We start from the raw sequence: 17822 nt of genomic DNA, 5'->3' as shown, positions 1-17822 counted from the left end.
TGAGGAGCCCTCCTCATCTTAGACCAGCTACCATCAAAGTTTGCCTTATCAGGGAAAGAGGAGGATGAAAATAATTTGGAATATTTTTATGGCCAGACCTAGAAGTGGCTCGTCATGTGGCTCCCAATCTAACTGGAAGGGAGGCTGAAAATGGTTTTCCTGATGCCCAGAGGGAGAAGATGAGGAAATGATATGGTGTACACAAAGCGTTGCCACTGCCGCAAAGCTTAGTTGAATACTTAGGAAAGACCTGATAATGATTAAAGGCTTCATATTTTCACTCCATGTATTTTCACTCCAATATATAGGTGATGCATTATGATTGTGGCTTGTACAAGAAAGATTGTACACAAAAGATTATTTGTTATGATTCCCTGCTTTAGTTTACTTTGGGACTTACCTAACTTGCATTGTTTCCTGATCTCATTAAATAGGAAGGACTGTTCAGGAGAGGCAGTATTCTGTGCAGGTGAGAGCAGGTTTTGGAGACAGATTGCCTGGCTTCAAATTCCAGTGTTGCCACTTACTAAATGTAGGACCTTAGACAAGTTACTCATACTCTCTGTACCTCACTTTCCTTACATATGAAATTTGGATAGTAAAAGCATATATTTCATAGGGTCCTTGTGAAGATCAAATGACTAAATGTGTAATAAGCACTTAGAAGAAAACCGTGCATGTAGTAACTACTATATAAGTGATAGCCAGTGTTGTTTATTAATTTGATTATCATTACCATCAATGCTGCACTATTTCAATTCAAAATTTTCTCTTGGGTGCCCACAATATAAAAGGCACTATAATAAGTATTTGTGTAACTCAAAGTACTTTCTTTAGTTGAAAACAACAAAAACCAACTCTGGGTAAAATTGACAAAAGAAAAGGAAAGGAAAGGAATTTCTACAAACCAGACTTCCCAGAGGACACTTAACTAAGACAGCTATAAAGTTCTGGGCAGCAGGCAGTGTGAGAGCTGAACAGTGTCTTCAACAGACTGCCACTGGGAGAGTTGGCTTTAGCTATTCTCAGTTTTTGAGTCTTCTCATTTCTGGTCAAAATTATAGTGAATGGGTATCTGATTGATATTTGGAAGTTCTTGGAAGACATATGCAACTGTTCATCAGAGATACACTTTTATTGAAACACTTTATCCAATAGGAGAAGAGTGGTTTCCTAAAAATACATCTTCCTCCAAAGAAGGGAGAATGAGTATTAGACATGCAAAAATATTAATTGTCTACTTCAGCACCATAAAGAGAGAAAAGATTGAAAAGTCCTTTAAGCATCTGAGGTCAAGGATGGAAAATGGGATAAGCACGTAAGTAATTGGCGCAAGAAACAAGTGACCGCAATTATAATGTTCATGTAGGGTAGATATGACAAGAAGGGTGGGTTGAAAGGTATTGGATGGCAGGAATAAGAATTTAAATTTGATGATGGGCAGCAGTAATTAAAAGTTTCCAGGAAAGGAGTAACTTGAATTAGAGTTGGCTATGATTTGGATGTGGTTTGTTTGTCTCCACCAAATCTCATGTGGAAACTTGGTCCTCAGCGTTGGAGGTGGGACCTAATGGGGGGTGTTTGGGTCATGGGGGTGGATTCCTCATGAATAGATTAATGCCCTCCCTTGGAAGTGAGTGAGTTCTCACTGTATTAGTTTCTGCAAGAGCTGGTTATTAAAAAGAGCCTGGCACCTCCCCCTTGCCATATGATCTCTACACAGGTTGGCTCCCTTTTGCCTTCCTTCACGAGGCACTCACCATACGCAGATGCCCAAACTTAACTTTCCAGAATGAGCCAAATAAATCTTTTTTCTTTATAAATTACCCAGCTTCAGGTATTCCTTTATAGCAACACAAAACAGACTAAGAGTAATAAAGTAGAAAAAATTAATTTGGCATCCATGTGTAGGATAAACTGAAGTAGAGGAGTCAGAAGAGGTTGTTTTTGACTCATCAGTCTATTCAGTTATTCAAGCATTTGTTGAATGCCTATTAGCCAGCTGGTATTCTATGAGCTTTAAAAATAGCAGTGAATTTTAAAAATAATACCTGCTCTCATGCTTACCTTTTAGTGGGGTGGGGCACAGACAATAAACAATTAAGGAAGTTACTATGTCATCTGATGACAGATTCTGCAAAAAAAAAAAAATTAAACCATGATACACTCTTGAAATTAATGGTACCATATATGAGAGAAGGGAGCTGGGGAGCTTTTTTATGTAGAGAAGTGAAGGAAGGCCCCTAGGCTAGGTAGCATTTGAGTACAGATCTAAATGACGTGGTAGAGCAAGCCATACAAACTTTTGGAGGAAGAGCATCCTAAGCAGAAGGAACAGCAAGTACAAAGGCCCTGAGTCACACACTTGCACACTTGCATATGGTAGTGGATCATTATTTAAACCTCTGTGCAAATAAATAAAAAGCAGAGCTTCTCTAAGTCAAGACTGTTAAATGAGAAAGGATGGTGGGTTAGATGATCAAAGGAAAGCACAGATATTAGGAATAGATCAGAGCAACACATGGACACCTAAACCAATCTCAACTCAATAAGTACTGTAGCAGAAGTAAAGCAGGTTGAAAAACATAACTAGAGAAAGCTTTTTTTGATGAAGTTGTTAGATGGAGCGTCTCCAAAGAGGTGATATAGGAGCTGAAGGAAAACTCTATATTGGATTATAATAATATTAAGACTGAGAGTCCAAACTTTAGAGCTTAATGATGCTTGATGTCTTTGTCCATCTTCCCTTGCATGTAACAGAATATCTGAAATGGAATAATTTATAAAGAAAAGTAATTTATTCTTTATAGTTTTGGAGACTGAGAAGTCCAAGCTCAAGGTGCTATATCTGGTGAGGGCCTTCTTGCTCTAGGTGGTACAGGGCATCACATAGTTAGGGGGCTAAGTGTGCTAGTTCAAATCTCTCTTCCTCTTCTTCTTTTTAATTTATAAAGATAAGAGGTTTCTTTGGCTCACAGTTCTGCAGGCTGTACAAGAAGCATAGCACCAGCATCTGCTTCTGGCGAGGGCTTCAGGCTGCTTCCACTCATGGTGGAAAGGGGAAGGGGAGCTGGCATGTGCAGAGGTCACGTGGCAAGAGAGGACGCAAAAGCCATTAATCTTGCTCCCATAATAACCCATTAATTCATTAACCCATTAATTTATTAATCCACAAATGAATTAATCTATTCGTGAGGGCAGAGCTCTTAAAACCCAATCACTGCTTAAAGGCCCTCTCAACACTGCCACTTTGGGGCTTAAATTTCAACATGACTTTTGGAGAGGACAAATACTCAAACCATAGCACTTGACAATAAAGCTTGACCAATAAAATTTGACCACCCCTGCTGCAATTCATTTTCATTTCTTTCTTTACATGGAAATGACTGGTTGCCATTTTCTGTAGGGCAATTTTTAATAGACTTAAACACAATTAAAATTATAATGTGTTTCTTAAGGTATATAATTCATAAGGTTCTACCTGTGAATATTATTGTTGCAGTTCATAAAGTAATTATAATTAGTTCGAAATTCTATGTAGAATTTCACTACTTCCCATCCTCCCATTTCTACTTCCCTGGGCTAAGCCAGAAAATTACAGAGTTTTTCCAAAAATATATAGTGAAGATCTAGAAAGTGCTATTTTAAAATTCAGTTTATTCCTTTCATTAATGTAAAGATAACATTATATTTCTTTTGAGTTTTAAGAAAATCTGCTTTTTTCAGTCAATCAAATTGAGATTCATTTTGAGATACAGATGAATTTCAGAAGAGACTTCTATGGGGTTGTAAAGAGTGGTCTGTAATCTGCCGGTCATATGTATTGGACCCTGGTTATATGCAAAGTAGCACTATTCTACATGTGCTTTCCTATAAGAGGCCTCAGCCATGGACCTTTGCTACTTCAGTTTGTAATCCTATCAGTATTGCTCTCTGTCTTCTGCTCTCCAGATCACCAAATCTGACCAAATCAACTGTTGTGAGTTTGACCCCAGCACACCAAATGCAGTTCCTCCCTGTCATAATGTAGCTTCTTTTATATCTATCCTCATCCATCAGAAATAGGAAAATGTGTTATTATCTTGTTCCTAATATCACAGAGTCCACCAAAATTCTCTAATGGTTGGGAATTAATACTAAAAGGAAGGGAAATGTAGAAGTTGACAGTTTTATTTGTTCATTCAAAAAATATTTATTAAATATACACTGAATACTAGAATACACTGATCAAATATCTTTACCTCTCATGAGCCCTAAAGACTTCTTGGAGTGGTAGACAATCAATAACAAATTAAAGTAAGTACTGTGGTTGAAGATGAAGCCTGTTAAGAAGAAAAGAGCATAGTTAGAGGAGCCACTTTAGATAAAGTTGTTAAAGATGGCCTCTCTGAGGAGGTGACATGGGAACTGAAAGATAAGAATGAATACACAGCTATGCTAGAGCAGTGTGGAAAAGCATTCCAGGGAGAAGGAATAAGAAGGGCAAATGCTGGAAGTCTGGAAGGGACTTGGGGTATTTGAAGGACAGAAAAGAAGGCCGTGGTGGCTGGGGCATAACGAGGAGAGGGCAAATGGTATGAGATTAGAGACATAGGCAAGAGCTAGATCATTGGGACTGTGTAGGTCATGGTAAGGAATTTGGATTTTATTGTAGGAATAATGATATATCATTGGAAGATTTAGGGTGGAGAAGTGACATCGTCTGATTTACATGTACAAAGCTTGTAGAAGGCAAGATGTTTGAAATAATTTAGGTGAACAATGATGGTTATGATTGGGGTGACTATGCACATAGGGAAGAGTAGACCGATTTCAGTTTATTTTGGAGATAGTACTGACTGCACTTGGCGGGTTGAATGCAAGAGGTATGGGAAAGGGAGGAATCAAGGTAGATTCCTAAGACTGTCCTGAGCAACTAGGTGACATTTGCTAATCTAAGGAAGACTCAAAGACTGACAGTTTTTTTTCTTTTTTTTTTTTGAGATGGAGTCTCGCCCTGTCATCCAGGCTGGAGTGCAATGGCATGGTCTCAGCTCACTGCAACCTCAGACTGACAGAATTTTTTTGCTGATAATTTATAAGCTCAAGTTTGAACATACTAAGTGTAGAGTTGCCAGTTAGGCAGTTAGATGTAAGTAATGTGAGCTCAGGAGAAACATTAGAGACAGAGACACAAATTTGGGCAACATTATATATTGGTTGTATTTAAAAGCCGTGAAGGTAAATGATTTCATATCATTTGAGAAAAGAAGACTTCTCTGTATCAGCTCTTGAGTCACTCCGACTTCCTTCATTCATTTATTCAACACACATTTATTGAGTTCCTGCTATACCAGGCACTTCTCTATGGAATTGTGATCACAGTAGTAAAAGGAGACATATTATTTGCCGCCTTCTTCTTCTTTCTTCTTTCTTCTTCCTCCTCCTCCTCCTCTCTTCTTCCTCCTCCTCTTCCTCTTCTTCTTCTTCCTCCTGCTCTTCTTCCTCTTCCTCCTCTTCTTCTTCCTCTTCCTCTTCTTCCTCCTCCTCCTCTTCTTCTTCTTCCTCTTCTTCCTCTTCCTCCTCTTCTTCTTCCTCTTCCTCTTCTTCCTCCTCCTCCTCTTCTTCTTCTTCCTCTTCTTCCCTCTTTCCTCTATTACTACTACTTCTACTACTTCTTCTTCTTCTTCTTCCTCCTCCTCCTCCTCTTCTTCCTTCTTTCTTCTTCTTTCTTCTGTCTTGCTCTGTCACCCTGGCTGGAGTGCAGTGGTGTGATCACAGCTCACTGCAGGCTGGACCTCTTGGGCTCAATGGATCCTCCTGCCTCAGTCTCCTGAGTATCTAGGACTACAGGAATGTGCCACCATGCCTGCCTAATTTTACTTTATTATTTTTGCAGAGACAGAGTCTCACTAGGTTGCCCAGGCTTAGACTTCTCTTTAGTAGAGGATTCAGAAAATAAACCAATAACCAATAGATATGTAACTGTAACTTTGTTGTCTAGAGGAGGAGCGCAGCAGCCAACTGTATGGAGTTGGTCTGGGTGAGTAGGAAAATGTTTTCCCCCTGTATATTGTTCAAGGTTTTCCAGAGAAACAAAACCAATAGGAGGTGTGTGTGTGTGTGTGTATGTGTGTGTGTATGTGTGTAAAGAGAGAGGTGATTTGTTATGGGGTTTGACTCACATGATTTTGGAGGCTGAAGAGCTCTATAATATGCTGTTTGCAAGCTCTGGTGAACCAGGGAAGCTGGTCGCATGGCTCAGTCTAAGTCCAAAAGCTTGAGAGGCTGGGAGGCTGATGGTGCAAGTCCAGAGTCCAAAGGCTGCAGAACCTGGAGTTTTAATGTCCAAGAGCAGGGGAAGATGGGTGCCCCAGCTCTAGGAGAGAGAGCAAATTCACCTTTCCTCTGCCTTTCTGTTCTATGTATGTCCTCAGCCAATTGGATGGTGCCTGCGACATTTGGTGAGGGTGGATCTTCCTTACTCAGCCCATTAATTCAAATGCCGGCCTCTTCCAGAACACCCTCACAGACATACCCAGAAATAATGTTTTGCCAACTCTTTGGACATCTCTTCATTTAGTCAAGTTGACACCTAAATTTAACCATCAAAAGCCACCTACCAGTGATGTCATGGAAGCTAAGAGAAGAGAGTAATTCAAGAATAGTCACCTTCTTTAAATGTTACTAAGAACAAGAGTAAGACGGAGGCTGAGCTGTGACTGTTTTGGCAGATTCTGTGAAATAGTGAGACAAAGACCACATCTTAGGGCATTGAAGAATGAATTGGAGGTGAGGAAGTAGAGAAAGTGAGTGAAGATGGCCGTTTTAAAGGAATTTGCTATGAAGGGAAGCAAGTAGGACCATAGCTAATGGGAGATGTAGGATTAAGGAAGTATCTTTTAAAAATAAACAAACAAAAATGAGAAGATATGACTGCAGAGCATGCTTGTGATTGATGGGAATGGTCATAGTGGGGAAGGGAGTGACAGGAGACCATTGAAGGAGCAGCCTTTGGGGAGGTGAGAAGAGATGAGATCCACTGTGCATGTGGAGGGAATTGCTCTTTGATACAACCAGTCTTATCTCTCCTTGCAACAACAGGGAAGGCAGAGAGGATCGAATGATTTCAGCTAGGTTTGCAGATTTGATGGTGTGGCAATGAGTAGCTTCTGCTCTGATGTTTCTGTTTTTCCAAAGAGGTATTAAGCAAGAATGGAAAGAAAGGGGTTTGAGAAGAGAGGGAAAGACAAGAAATATCATCTTGGAAAGTGGAAAATCAAGTTATGCAAGAAGTATAGCAGAATTGCTGTACATGAGGTAGAGGGCCCATCTAAAGTTTTTGGTCATAAATTTAATGTGAAACCAATCAACCAATTCTGTAATTTTTTCCAGCCACTTTGAGCTGCTCCGTTCCCAGCACAGAGAAGGCATATAGCTGGATTCATCCAACATTGTACTTTTGTGAGGTGAATGCAATGATTGGAGGCCGGAGGAAGGAAATTAAGGGTATTAGCAAGAGAACGAAGGATCATAAAGGGAATTTAAGAAGGGAATTAAGAAGGGACTAAAAGCAGAAGGAATGCACAAGTGGTTTGGAAGGGGATTTTATTCAATCGGTTTACTCAGTCACTCAACAATTGAGCTCCTACTATGTGCCAAACCTAGTTGTAGGCTCTGTGGATATAATGTATTTATGAAGAAGACTGACCAAGTCCTCTCATAGAGTAGGGTGAGATGGACAATAAAGAATTAAAAGCAGCTGGGCGTGGTGGCTCACGCCTGTAATCCCAGCACTTTGGGAGGCTGAGTCAGGCAGATCACGAGGTCAAGAGATCGAGACCATCCTGGCCAACATGGTGAAACCCCATCTCTACTAAAAATACAAAAATTAGCTGGGCATGGTGATGCGTGCCTGTAGTCCCAGCTACTCAGGAGGCTGAGGCAGGAGAATCGCTTGAACCCAGGAGGCAGAAGTTGCAGTGAGCTGAGATGGCACCACTGCACTTCAACCTGGTGACAGAGCGAGACTCCATCTCAAAAAAAAAAAAAAAAAAAAGAATTAAAACCAGTAAGTTTAAGGTCGGATATTTCTAAGGGCTATGGAGAAACATAAAATAGGGTAGGGGATAGAGAGCAACAAGTGGAAGAGGAGAGAGGTAGTGATTAATATCCCTTCCCAGGTGGCATCCTGGGAAGAGAACCTGCTCCAGTGAAATTGAGCAAAGACCTGAATGAAACAAGCAACCAAACCTTAAAAGAGCTGTGGAAGTAGTGTGCAAGGCTGAGGGGACAGTGAGTGCTTTCCTATTTTTAAATGTCATTAGTAGTTGAATAGTAAGGCAAAAGAAGCCATGATAAACAAGGTTATTTTTTTCCTTCCTTATTGTATTTTTAACTGGTGTTCTCATGATACCATCACACAGCTGGTTTAAGCAAGTAGGTGTTGTGCAAAGGTCGTTAAAGTGAGCAATCGGTTCAGTCAAAAGTCTCATGTAAGTAGACCAAATGTTTAAAATAAATATAAATATACCCTATGTGATCTATTAATGTCCAGTTTGACACTTCATTCTCCAGTGCCCAGCATTGGAATACCACCCATTCCAACTAGTAATAAGATTCAGTTGATATTTGTTGAATAAATTTTCATGCCTACATACAGTTTAACACTTAGAGACACAACATCACCCTCCAAACTTTTTCCAAAAAGTTCTTCTAAAGGAAGAGTTTGAACACAAACCCAAGGTCTCTTTTGCCTTGAGAATGTGGGAACGTTCTTTACATGGCTTTGTAAAAAATTTAGATATAACTCACATACCATTGAAATTCACTCTTATAAAGTATACAATCTATGGCTTTGTGTGTGTTCACAAAACTGTGCAATCATCACCATTACCTAATTCCAGAATATTTTTATCACCCTAAAAGGAAACCTCAGCCGGGCACGGTGGCTCACTCCTGTAATCCCAGCACTTTGGGAGGCTGAGGTGGGTGGATCACAAGGTCAAGAGATAGAGACCATCCTGGTCAACATGGAGAAACCCCATCTCTACTTAAAATACAAAAATTAGCTGGGCATGGTGGCACACACCTGTAGTCCCAGCTACTCCAGAGGCTGAGACAGGAGAATTGCTTGAACCTGGGAGGCAGAGGTTGCAGTGAGCCAGGATCACGCCACTACACTCCAGCCTGGCAACAGAGCAAGACTCCATCTCAAAAAAAAAAAAAAAAAAAAAAAAAAACCTCATGTACATCAGACCCATTAGCAGTCCCTCCACATTCCCCACTCCTCCCAACCCCTGGCAAGAACCAGTCTACTTTCTGTCACTAAGTATTTGCCTATTCTGGACATTTCATATAACTGGAATCGCACAATATATATCCTTTTGTGTCTGTATTCTTTCACTTAGCATGTTTTCAAGGTTCATTCATGTTGTAGCAGGTGTCAGTACTTTATTCCTTTTTATAGCTGAAGAATATTCTATTATGTGACTATACCATGTCTTGTTTATCCATTCATCAATTAGTGGGCATTTGGATTGTCACCACTTTTAGGCTATTATGAATAATTCTACTATTTGCATTTGTGTTTATGTTTTTGCTGTGGACATAAATTTTCAACTTTCTCAGATACGTATGTACAAATATAAATGGCTTTATAAAGGTTTATAAAATGTTTTATCTTAATATTTCATACTTAACTGCATAATATATGTTTTAAAAGAACACATTAAGTTATCACCAGTTATTTGCTTAGGTTACTAGTTAAATTATTTAACTTTTCTCCAGATATCTAAGTACCAAGGGCCTTACAGGAAGGTGTTACCTGTGTCCTGTGGCTCTGCAGCCCCCTTGCTCGCTGCTTGCTGCAAGGGTGGGAGCTGCTGTTTCAGTACCATTGTGATGGGGCACTGGGAACGCAACACTGAACGGGTGCTGGCTTGTCTTTTCATCAATAAATACTTCTTCTTCCTTGAGCTAGATCTCTTATCTGCCAGTTCATTCTCAGACTGCTAAACTTTACTTTGTCTGTATTGTCTAAGTTTAAAGTAATAAAACAAAAAGTAAATATAATTCATGTAGGTTACATTTGCAAATAGAAGTTTAGAAAAAATGCTTTCAGAGTCTTATAGGGAAAAGTTGACTGTCAGCCTTGTGCCCATTAATTCACAGAGACAGGGCTGGAAAATAGAATAAAGAAATACTGTCACTTCTGTTTTATGCATAAGGAAGAAAGAATTATAGGCATTTGTAAACACTCAGACAGTCATAGACAAAAATCAGACATTTCTACTAATTTCCCTTAATAGTCAGCCTTGTTTCTTTTCATCATATTCTAGCATTTACATACCAGTAGTTTAAAAAACGGGTACAAGCATAAAGCATAATTGTGTTATCCAAGCATAGTCAAATTACGCAATGTATTATGCAGTTGGCTCTCCTAAATGTCATGCTGGATATAGTTTATCCCTCTCACAGTGAGTCAGAAGCGGGAATGGGTTCATTCACTATTTCCAGAAAGCAGCTTACCACCAGCAGGTGCTGTAACTAGTGGGAAAGGGTTAAGACCGGAATGCACACTTATTTAGGGATCTCTGAAATGTACCCTTTGGTGCTTACATAATGGCTACGTGAGGCCACAGGCAGCTGAGAGTGTTGGCAGTACCTGCAGCTACTCCCCAGCTTAGAAGAGGCTTCCAATCCCCTATGCATCTGGGAATGTTTGTCCCTAGCACAAACCTGAGAACATGTGCTGTGTACTGCTTTGTGGTCCAGACATGAGTCTCAGCTTTGCCACTGTCTATGTGATCTTGGACACATCACCTTAGAATCCAAGTCCCTCATCTGTAAAATCAGGGAGGCCGACTAGTTGACCTTTGCAAAACTCTTTTGGCTTTAAAATGCTATGGCTCCACAACTTAGTGGTTTAAGATGCCAAGTATAGTATATCGAAGATGAGTAATATATAAAGGTATTAAGAACTCAGGCCCTAATGTTTTACAGAACAATCTTTGAGTCCTGTGTGACCTTGGGCAAGTTTACTTAACTTCTGTAAGCCTGCATCGTGTTAGCCTTAAAGGGGAGATGATGATAATAGTTACTAGCTCATAGGGCTATTGGGCGTAAAAACGGCATTATAAATGCAGAGTCTTTAGCAGTGCCCAATACATCATAAGATTCAATCTTTATTAATAATAAGTAGTGTTGTCACTTTCTTTAGGGACATTTTATCCTAATAATATATTGTTCCCTTTAGAAATAAATGAATATAAGTCTAGCAAATTTTAGTAATATTCTGAAGTATGTAGACTAAAATTATGTTTAAAAGATTATAACAAATTAGCCATAAACTAAACTTTAAAAAAATGTATGATTTAGATGATTGAATGGCAGGAGTGTTGGGAAAGAAATGGGATATGGAGGATTATGGAATAAGTGAAAAAAATCTAACTGACTTTCTCCTTAGCCTTCTTGTTGCCTATAATTTTCCTTTTATGTATTATTTTCCTATCTTAATTTGGAGATGGAATCATCTATGGAAAGCTTATCCAAGTTAATGGCTATTCGGAAGTGAGGCTTTGCATTATTGAAACAACAAAACAAACAAGATTACTGTCATTTCTGTTCATCATGTATGAATAAATAATAAATCTATACAGCTCTGCCTCAGCTGCCTCCTTGTAATTTCTGCCATTATTTTGGCAAATGTTGTTTTGGTGTGAACCAAGGACTTGGAGGTTTAATAATTCTGGAAACAGATACCATATATTCTTCCAAAGGGTGTTAATACAAAACTATCACCATTTAATAGTGGTTTGGTAAATTATCTGAAGGAAATTGTTTAAGATCAAGTATGTAAAGAGTCAGAATCCATCTGTAAAATGTGGGGAATGTTGGCGACTTTAAGTTTGTTGGTTGATATTTTGGAGATTTAACTATTCACTTCTCAAAAGAAGAGCAAGCTGTCTATAGTGGATATGTATGTGATAAAATGACATAATAGTGCAGATACGATTTTTAATGATCATCTCTGAATATATGTACTGTATATCTCTCACCTACTCCATCACCATCTTATCTTACTTTATTGTTGTATATGACAAGTAAGAGGAAAAGTTTTGACTCCGTACTACAATTTCACCAGCTTCTGATGTGAACAACTCAATCCAGAAATGCTCTCTCTTAAAAATTGTTTTTCACTACTTTGTAATTTTTTATTAGGGTCAGTGTTCTTTAATCTCTAATGTTCCTTTATACTTCTTTTGTAGGAGGCCTCTTATAAGAACTCCCCGTCCATCCTTTTAACAAGAGGCTTAGAAAGAGACATGCCAAAACCACCTCCAAAAACCAAGGTCAACTATGTTTTCTCTGTAGGCCACCATGTGAAATCTTTAGCATGGTTCTTTGGTTTTTGTTGTTGTTTGTTTTTGTTTGTTTGTTTGTTTGTTTTGAGACAGAGTCTTGCTTTATCGTCCAGGCTGGAGTGCAGTGGCGCAATCTCGGCTCACTGCAACCTCCGCCTCCCAGGTTCAGGCAGTTCTCCTGCATCAGTCTCCGGGGTAGCTCGGACTACAGGTGCGCAGCACCATGCCCAGCTAATTTTTGTATTTTTAGTAGAGAGGGGGTTTTGCCATATTGGCCAGGCTGGTCTCAAACTCCTGACCTCAGGTGATCTGCCTGTCTCGGCCTCCCAAAGTGCTGGGATTACAGGCGTGAGCCACCACGCCTGGCCAGCATGTTTCTTTATGCTCTCCTGTTTCCATGTTCTGTTGCTTGCATTTGCTTCAGCCCTTTTGGTTTTTTATTTGTTTGTTTTTGCAGGGAAGTAGGCATGAGGGAGTGTTGTGGGAGGATCTGGTGGTATAAAAGCACTTTTTGTGTAGTACCTTTAATCCATGCTTGTATTCAGCCAAAAATTCTTTGGACACTCCTATTACTGAACAGATAGTGATAATTTTTAGTAGATGGTTTTACTTCTGTTCAATAACAATTGTTTCTATGAGACCATGCCTTTTGCAGGAACATAGATGGAGCTGGAGGCTATCATGCTTGGTAAACTAACGCAGGAATAGAAAACCAAATACCACATGTTCTCACTTATAAATAGGAGCTAAATGATAAGAACTTGTGAACACAAAGAAGGGAACAACAGACACTGGGACCTCCTCGAGGGTGGAGGGTGGAAGGAGGAAGAGGAACAGAAAAGATAAGTATCGGGTACTGGGCTTAATACCTGGGATGTGATAATATGTACAACAAACCCTTGTGACGCATGTTTACCTATGTAACCTTCACATGTACTCCCAAATGTAAAATAAAAAATTTTGAAAAGAAATATATAAAAAGTAAAATGCCAAAACGTTCACTGTTAAGAAAGAAAAAGGACCAGCCTGGCCAACATGTTGAAACCCCGTCTGTACTAAAAATACAAAAAAAATTAGCCAGGATTGGGTGGCGGGCTCCTGTAATCCCAGCTAATTGGGAGGCTGAGGCAGAAAGAACTGCTTGAACCTCAGAGGCAGAGGTTGCAGCGAGTTGAGACCATGCCTTTGCACTCCAGCCTGGGAAACAAGAATGAGACTCCATCTCATTCATACATACATGCATACATACATACACACATACATACATACATAAAATTTTTTCTAGCCTCCAACATAGGAAATAGTCAAGGGCAATAGATCTTCCTAGGGCACCTCTAAGCATAATATAAATGCATGAGATGCATTTTCACTTCTGGGCGTAAAGTAAAATGTTCAGCTGTAATTTTTTAAAATAAAAATCACTTTATTGATGTTTCATAATTATGAGGAACACATAATCAATGGAAAGTATTTACATTTTAACAAGAAAAAATAAGAACTATTATAGATATGATAGCATAAAGGCATTAATGTGTAAAATTTTGTTTCCCTTAGTAAGAAAAAATCAAAATGCACATAATTGTTTCGCCAGTGAAAAGAAAAATTTCTTTTTTTTCTTCAACTTTGATTTTAGGTTCAGAGGTACAGGTGCAGGATGTACAGACTTGTTACATAGGTAAATGTGTGACATGGTGGTTTGCTGCATAGATCTCCTACCATCACCTAGATATTAAGCCCAGCAGCCATTAGGTATTCTTGCTTATTCCCTCACCCTAAGCTGCCCCACTGACAGGTCCCAGTGTGTGTTATTCCCCTCCTGGTGTCCATGTGGTCTCCTGGTTCTAGATCTTTGAGGAATCACCATACTCTCTGCCACAATGGTTGAACTAATTTACACTTCCACCAACAGTGTAAAAGCATTTCTTTTTCTCTGCAACCTCATCAGCATCTGTTCTTTCTTGACTTTTTAATAATAGCCATTCTGACTGGCATGAGATGGTATCTCATTGTGGTTTTGATTTGCATGTGTCTAATGATCAGTGATGTTGAGTTTATTTTCCTGATTGTTGGCCACATAAATGTCTTCTTTTGAGAAGTGCCTGTTCATGTTCTTTGCTCACTTTTTAATAGGATTTTTTTTCTTATAAATGTGTTTTAAGTTCCTTGTAGACTTGATGTTAGACCTTTGTCAGATGGATAAGTTACAAACATTTTCTCCCATTCTGTAGGTTGTGTGTTCACTATAGTGACAGTTTCTTTTGCTGTGCAAAGGCTCTTTAGTTTAATTAGATCCCATTTGTCAATTTTTGCTTATGTTGCAATTGCTTTTGGCATTTTCATCGTAAAATCTTTGCCCATGCTTATGTCCTGAATGGTATTGCCTAGATTTTCTTGTAAAGTGTTTACAACAAATGTAAAACCCAAAACTCTAAAAATCCTAGAAGTCTTCAATCCATTTTGAGTTAATTTTTGTATAAGGTGTAAGGAAGGGGCCCAGTTTCAATATTTGGCATATGGCTAGCCTGTTCTCTCAGCACCATTTATTAGAGAATCATTTTCCCATAGTTTGCTTTTGTCAGTTTTGTCATAGATGAGATAATTGTAGGTGTTCGGTCTTATTTCTAACTTCTCTATTCTGTTCCATGGGTCTATGTGTCTGTTTTTGTACCAGTACTATGTTGTTTTTGTACCAGTACCATGCTGTTTTGGTTACTGTAGCCTTGTACTATAGTTTGAAGTCAGGTAGCATGATACCTCCAGCTTTGTTCTTTTTGCTTAGGCTTGTCTTGTATGTTTGGTTCCATATCAATTTTACAATAGTTGTTTTCTAATTCTCTGAAGAACATCAATGATAGTTTAGTGGGAATAGCATTGAATCTATAAACTACTTTGAGCAGTCTGAGTATTTTCATGATACTGATTCTTCCTATCCATGAGCATGGGATGTTTTTATATTTGTTTGTGTCCTCTCTGATTTCTTTGAGCAGTGGTTTGTAGTTCTCCTTGAAGAGGTCCTTCACTTCCCTTGTTAGCTGTATTCCTAGGTATTTTATTCTTTTTGTAGCAATTGTGAATGGGAGTTCATTCATTATTTGGCTCTGTTGGTGAGTAGGAATGCTATGATTTTTGCACATTTCTTTTGTATCCTGAGACTTTGCTGAAGTTGCTTATCAGCTTAAGAAGCTTTTTGTGTGAAATAATGGGGTTTTCTGGATATAGGATCATGTCATATGCAAACAGGGATAGTTTGACTTTCTCTCTTCCTATTTGAATACCGTTTATTTCTTTCTCTTGCCAGATTGCCCTGACCAGAACTTCTGATATTATGTTGAATAGGAGTGGTGAGAGAGGGCATCCTTGTCTTGTGTCAGTTTTCAAGGGCAATGCTTCCAGCTTTTGCTCATTCAGTATGATATTGGCTGTGGGTTTGTCATACATGGCTCTTATTATTTTGAGGTATATTCCTTCAATACCTAGTTTATTCAAAGTTTTTAACATGAAGTATGTTGAATTTTATCAAAGGCCCCTTCTGCATCTATTGAGATAATCAAGTGTTTTTTTTTTCTTTAGTACTGTTAATGTGATGAATCACATTTACTGATTTGCACATGTTGAACCAACCTTGCATCCCAGGGATGAAGCTGACTTGATCATGGTGCATATACTTTTTGATGTGTTGCTGGATTTGGTTTGCCAGTGTTTTATTGACAACTTTTGCATCAATGTTCATCAGGGATATTGGCCTGAAGTTTTCTTTTTTTGTTGTATCTCTGCCAGGTTTTGGTATCAGGATGATGCTGGCCTCATACGAGTTAGGGAGGAGTCCCTCCTTTTCAATTTTTTGGAGTAGTTTCAATAGAAATGGTACCACCTCTTCTTTGTAACTCTGGTAGAATTCAGCTGCGAATCTTTCTGGTCCTGGGCTGTTTTTGGTTGTAGGCTATTTTCTTACTGCCTCAATTTCAGAACTCATTATTGGTCTATTCAGAGATTCAATTTCATCCTGTTTCAGTCTCGGGAGGGTGTATGTGTCTAGGAATTTAAACATTTCTTCTAGATTTTCTAGTTTATGTGCATAGTGGTGTTTATAATATTCTCTGTTGTTATATAGTATTCTCTGGTTGGTTGTATTTCTGTGGGGTCACTGGTGATATCCCCCTTATTATTTCTGATTATTTGATTCTTCTTTCTTTTATTCTTTATTAGTCTAGCTAGTGGTCTAGCTAATTTTTTCAAAAAAGCAGCTCCTGGATTTGTTGATTTTTTTTGAAGGGTTTTTCATGTCTCTGCCTCTTTCAGTTCCACTCTGATACTGGTTATATCTTGTCTTCTGCTCGCTTTGGGGTTTGTTTGCTCTTGGTTCTCTAGTTCTTTTAGTTGTGATGTTAGGCATTTAGTGCTATAAATTTCCCTCTTACCACTGCTTTAGCTGAGTCCCAGAGATTCTGGTACATTGTTTCTTTCTTCTCGTTAGTTTCAAAGAACTTAATGATTTTTGCCTTAATTTCATTATTTACCCAAGTGTCATTCAGGAGCAGGTTGTTCAATTTCCATGTAGCTGTGTGGTTTCGAGTGAATTTCTTAATCTTGAGTTCTAATTTGATTGCACTGTGGTCTGAAAGACTGTTATGATTTCATTTCTTCTGCATTTGTTGAGGAGTGTTTTACTTCCGATTATGCCAATTGTGTGATCAATATTAAAGTAAGTGCTGTGTGGCGATGAGAAGAATATATATTCTGTTGTTTGTGGGTGGAGAGTTCTGTAGGTATCTATCAGGTCTGCTTGATCCAGAGCTGAGTTCAGGTCTTGACTATCTTTGTTAATTTTCTGTCTCGATGATCTGTCTAATATTTTCAGTGGCATGTTAAAGCTCCCACTATTATTGTGAGGGGGTCTAAGTCTCTTTGTAGGTCTTTAAGAACTTGCTTTATGAATCTGGGTGCTCCTGTATTGGGTGCATATATAATTAGGATAGTTAGCTATTCTTGTTGACTTGAACCATTTTCCATTATGTAATGCTCTTCTTTGTCTTTTTATCATTGTTGGTTTAAAGCCTGTTTTGTCAGAAGCTAGGATTGCAACCACTGCTTTTTCTGTTTTCCATTTGCTTGGAAATTTTCCTCCATCCCTTTATTTTGACCCTATGTGTGTCTTTGCACAGGATATAGGTCTCTTGAAGACAGCATACTGATGCGTCGTGACTCTTATTCAGCTTGCCATTCTGTGTCATTTAATTGGGGCATTTAGCCCATTTACATTTAAGGTTAGTATTGTTATGTGTGAATTTGATCCTATCATTGTGATGCCAGCTGCTTATTTTACAGACTTGTTTATGTGGTTGCTTTATAGTATCACTAATCTGTGTACTTCAGTGTGGTTTTGTACTGGCTGGTAACAGTTTTTCTTTCCCATAGTTTGTGCTTCCTTCAGGAGTCCTTGCAAGGCAGGCCTGGTGGTGACAAATTCCCTTAGAATTT

At 38.8% G+C, this 17822-nt stretch overlaps 1 protein-coding gene across 20 annotated transcripts in view; it reads left to right on the top strand.

Moving 5' to 3' along the window:
• Positions 1–17822, top strand: part of FAM13A (family with sequence similarity 13 member A) — a 331498-nt gene that overhangs the window by 140922 nt on the left and 172754 nt on the right. For 9 of the 20 annotated variants that reach the window (XM_063723508.1, XM_063723512.1, XM_063723507.1 and 6 more), the window contains one exon: positions 12249–12332. The exons of the other annotated variants lie outside the window; for them this stretch is intronic. In XM_063723508.1, the coding sequence (XP_063579578.1) occupies positions 12249–12332 (84 nt within the window). The remainder of the gene's footprint in view (positions 1–12248; positions 12333–17822) is intronic. 20 annotated transcript variants of the gene reach the window in all.

Source organism: Pongo abelii, chromosome 3, assembly GCF_028885655.2.
Source record: "Pongo abelii isolate AG06213 chromosome 3, NHGRI_mPonAbe1-v2.0_pri, whole genome shotgun sequence".
Taxonomy (NCBI): Eukaryota; Metazoa; Chordata; class Mammalia; order Primates; family Hominidae; genus Pongo; species Pongo abelii.
Note: the sequence above shows the minus strand (reverse complement) of the source record. Positions and strands in the feature narration are given on the sequence as shown.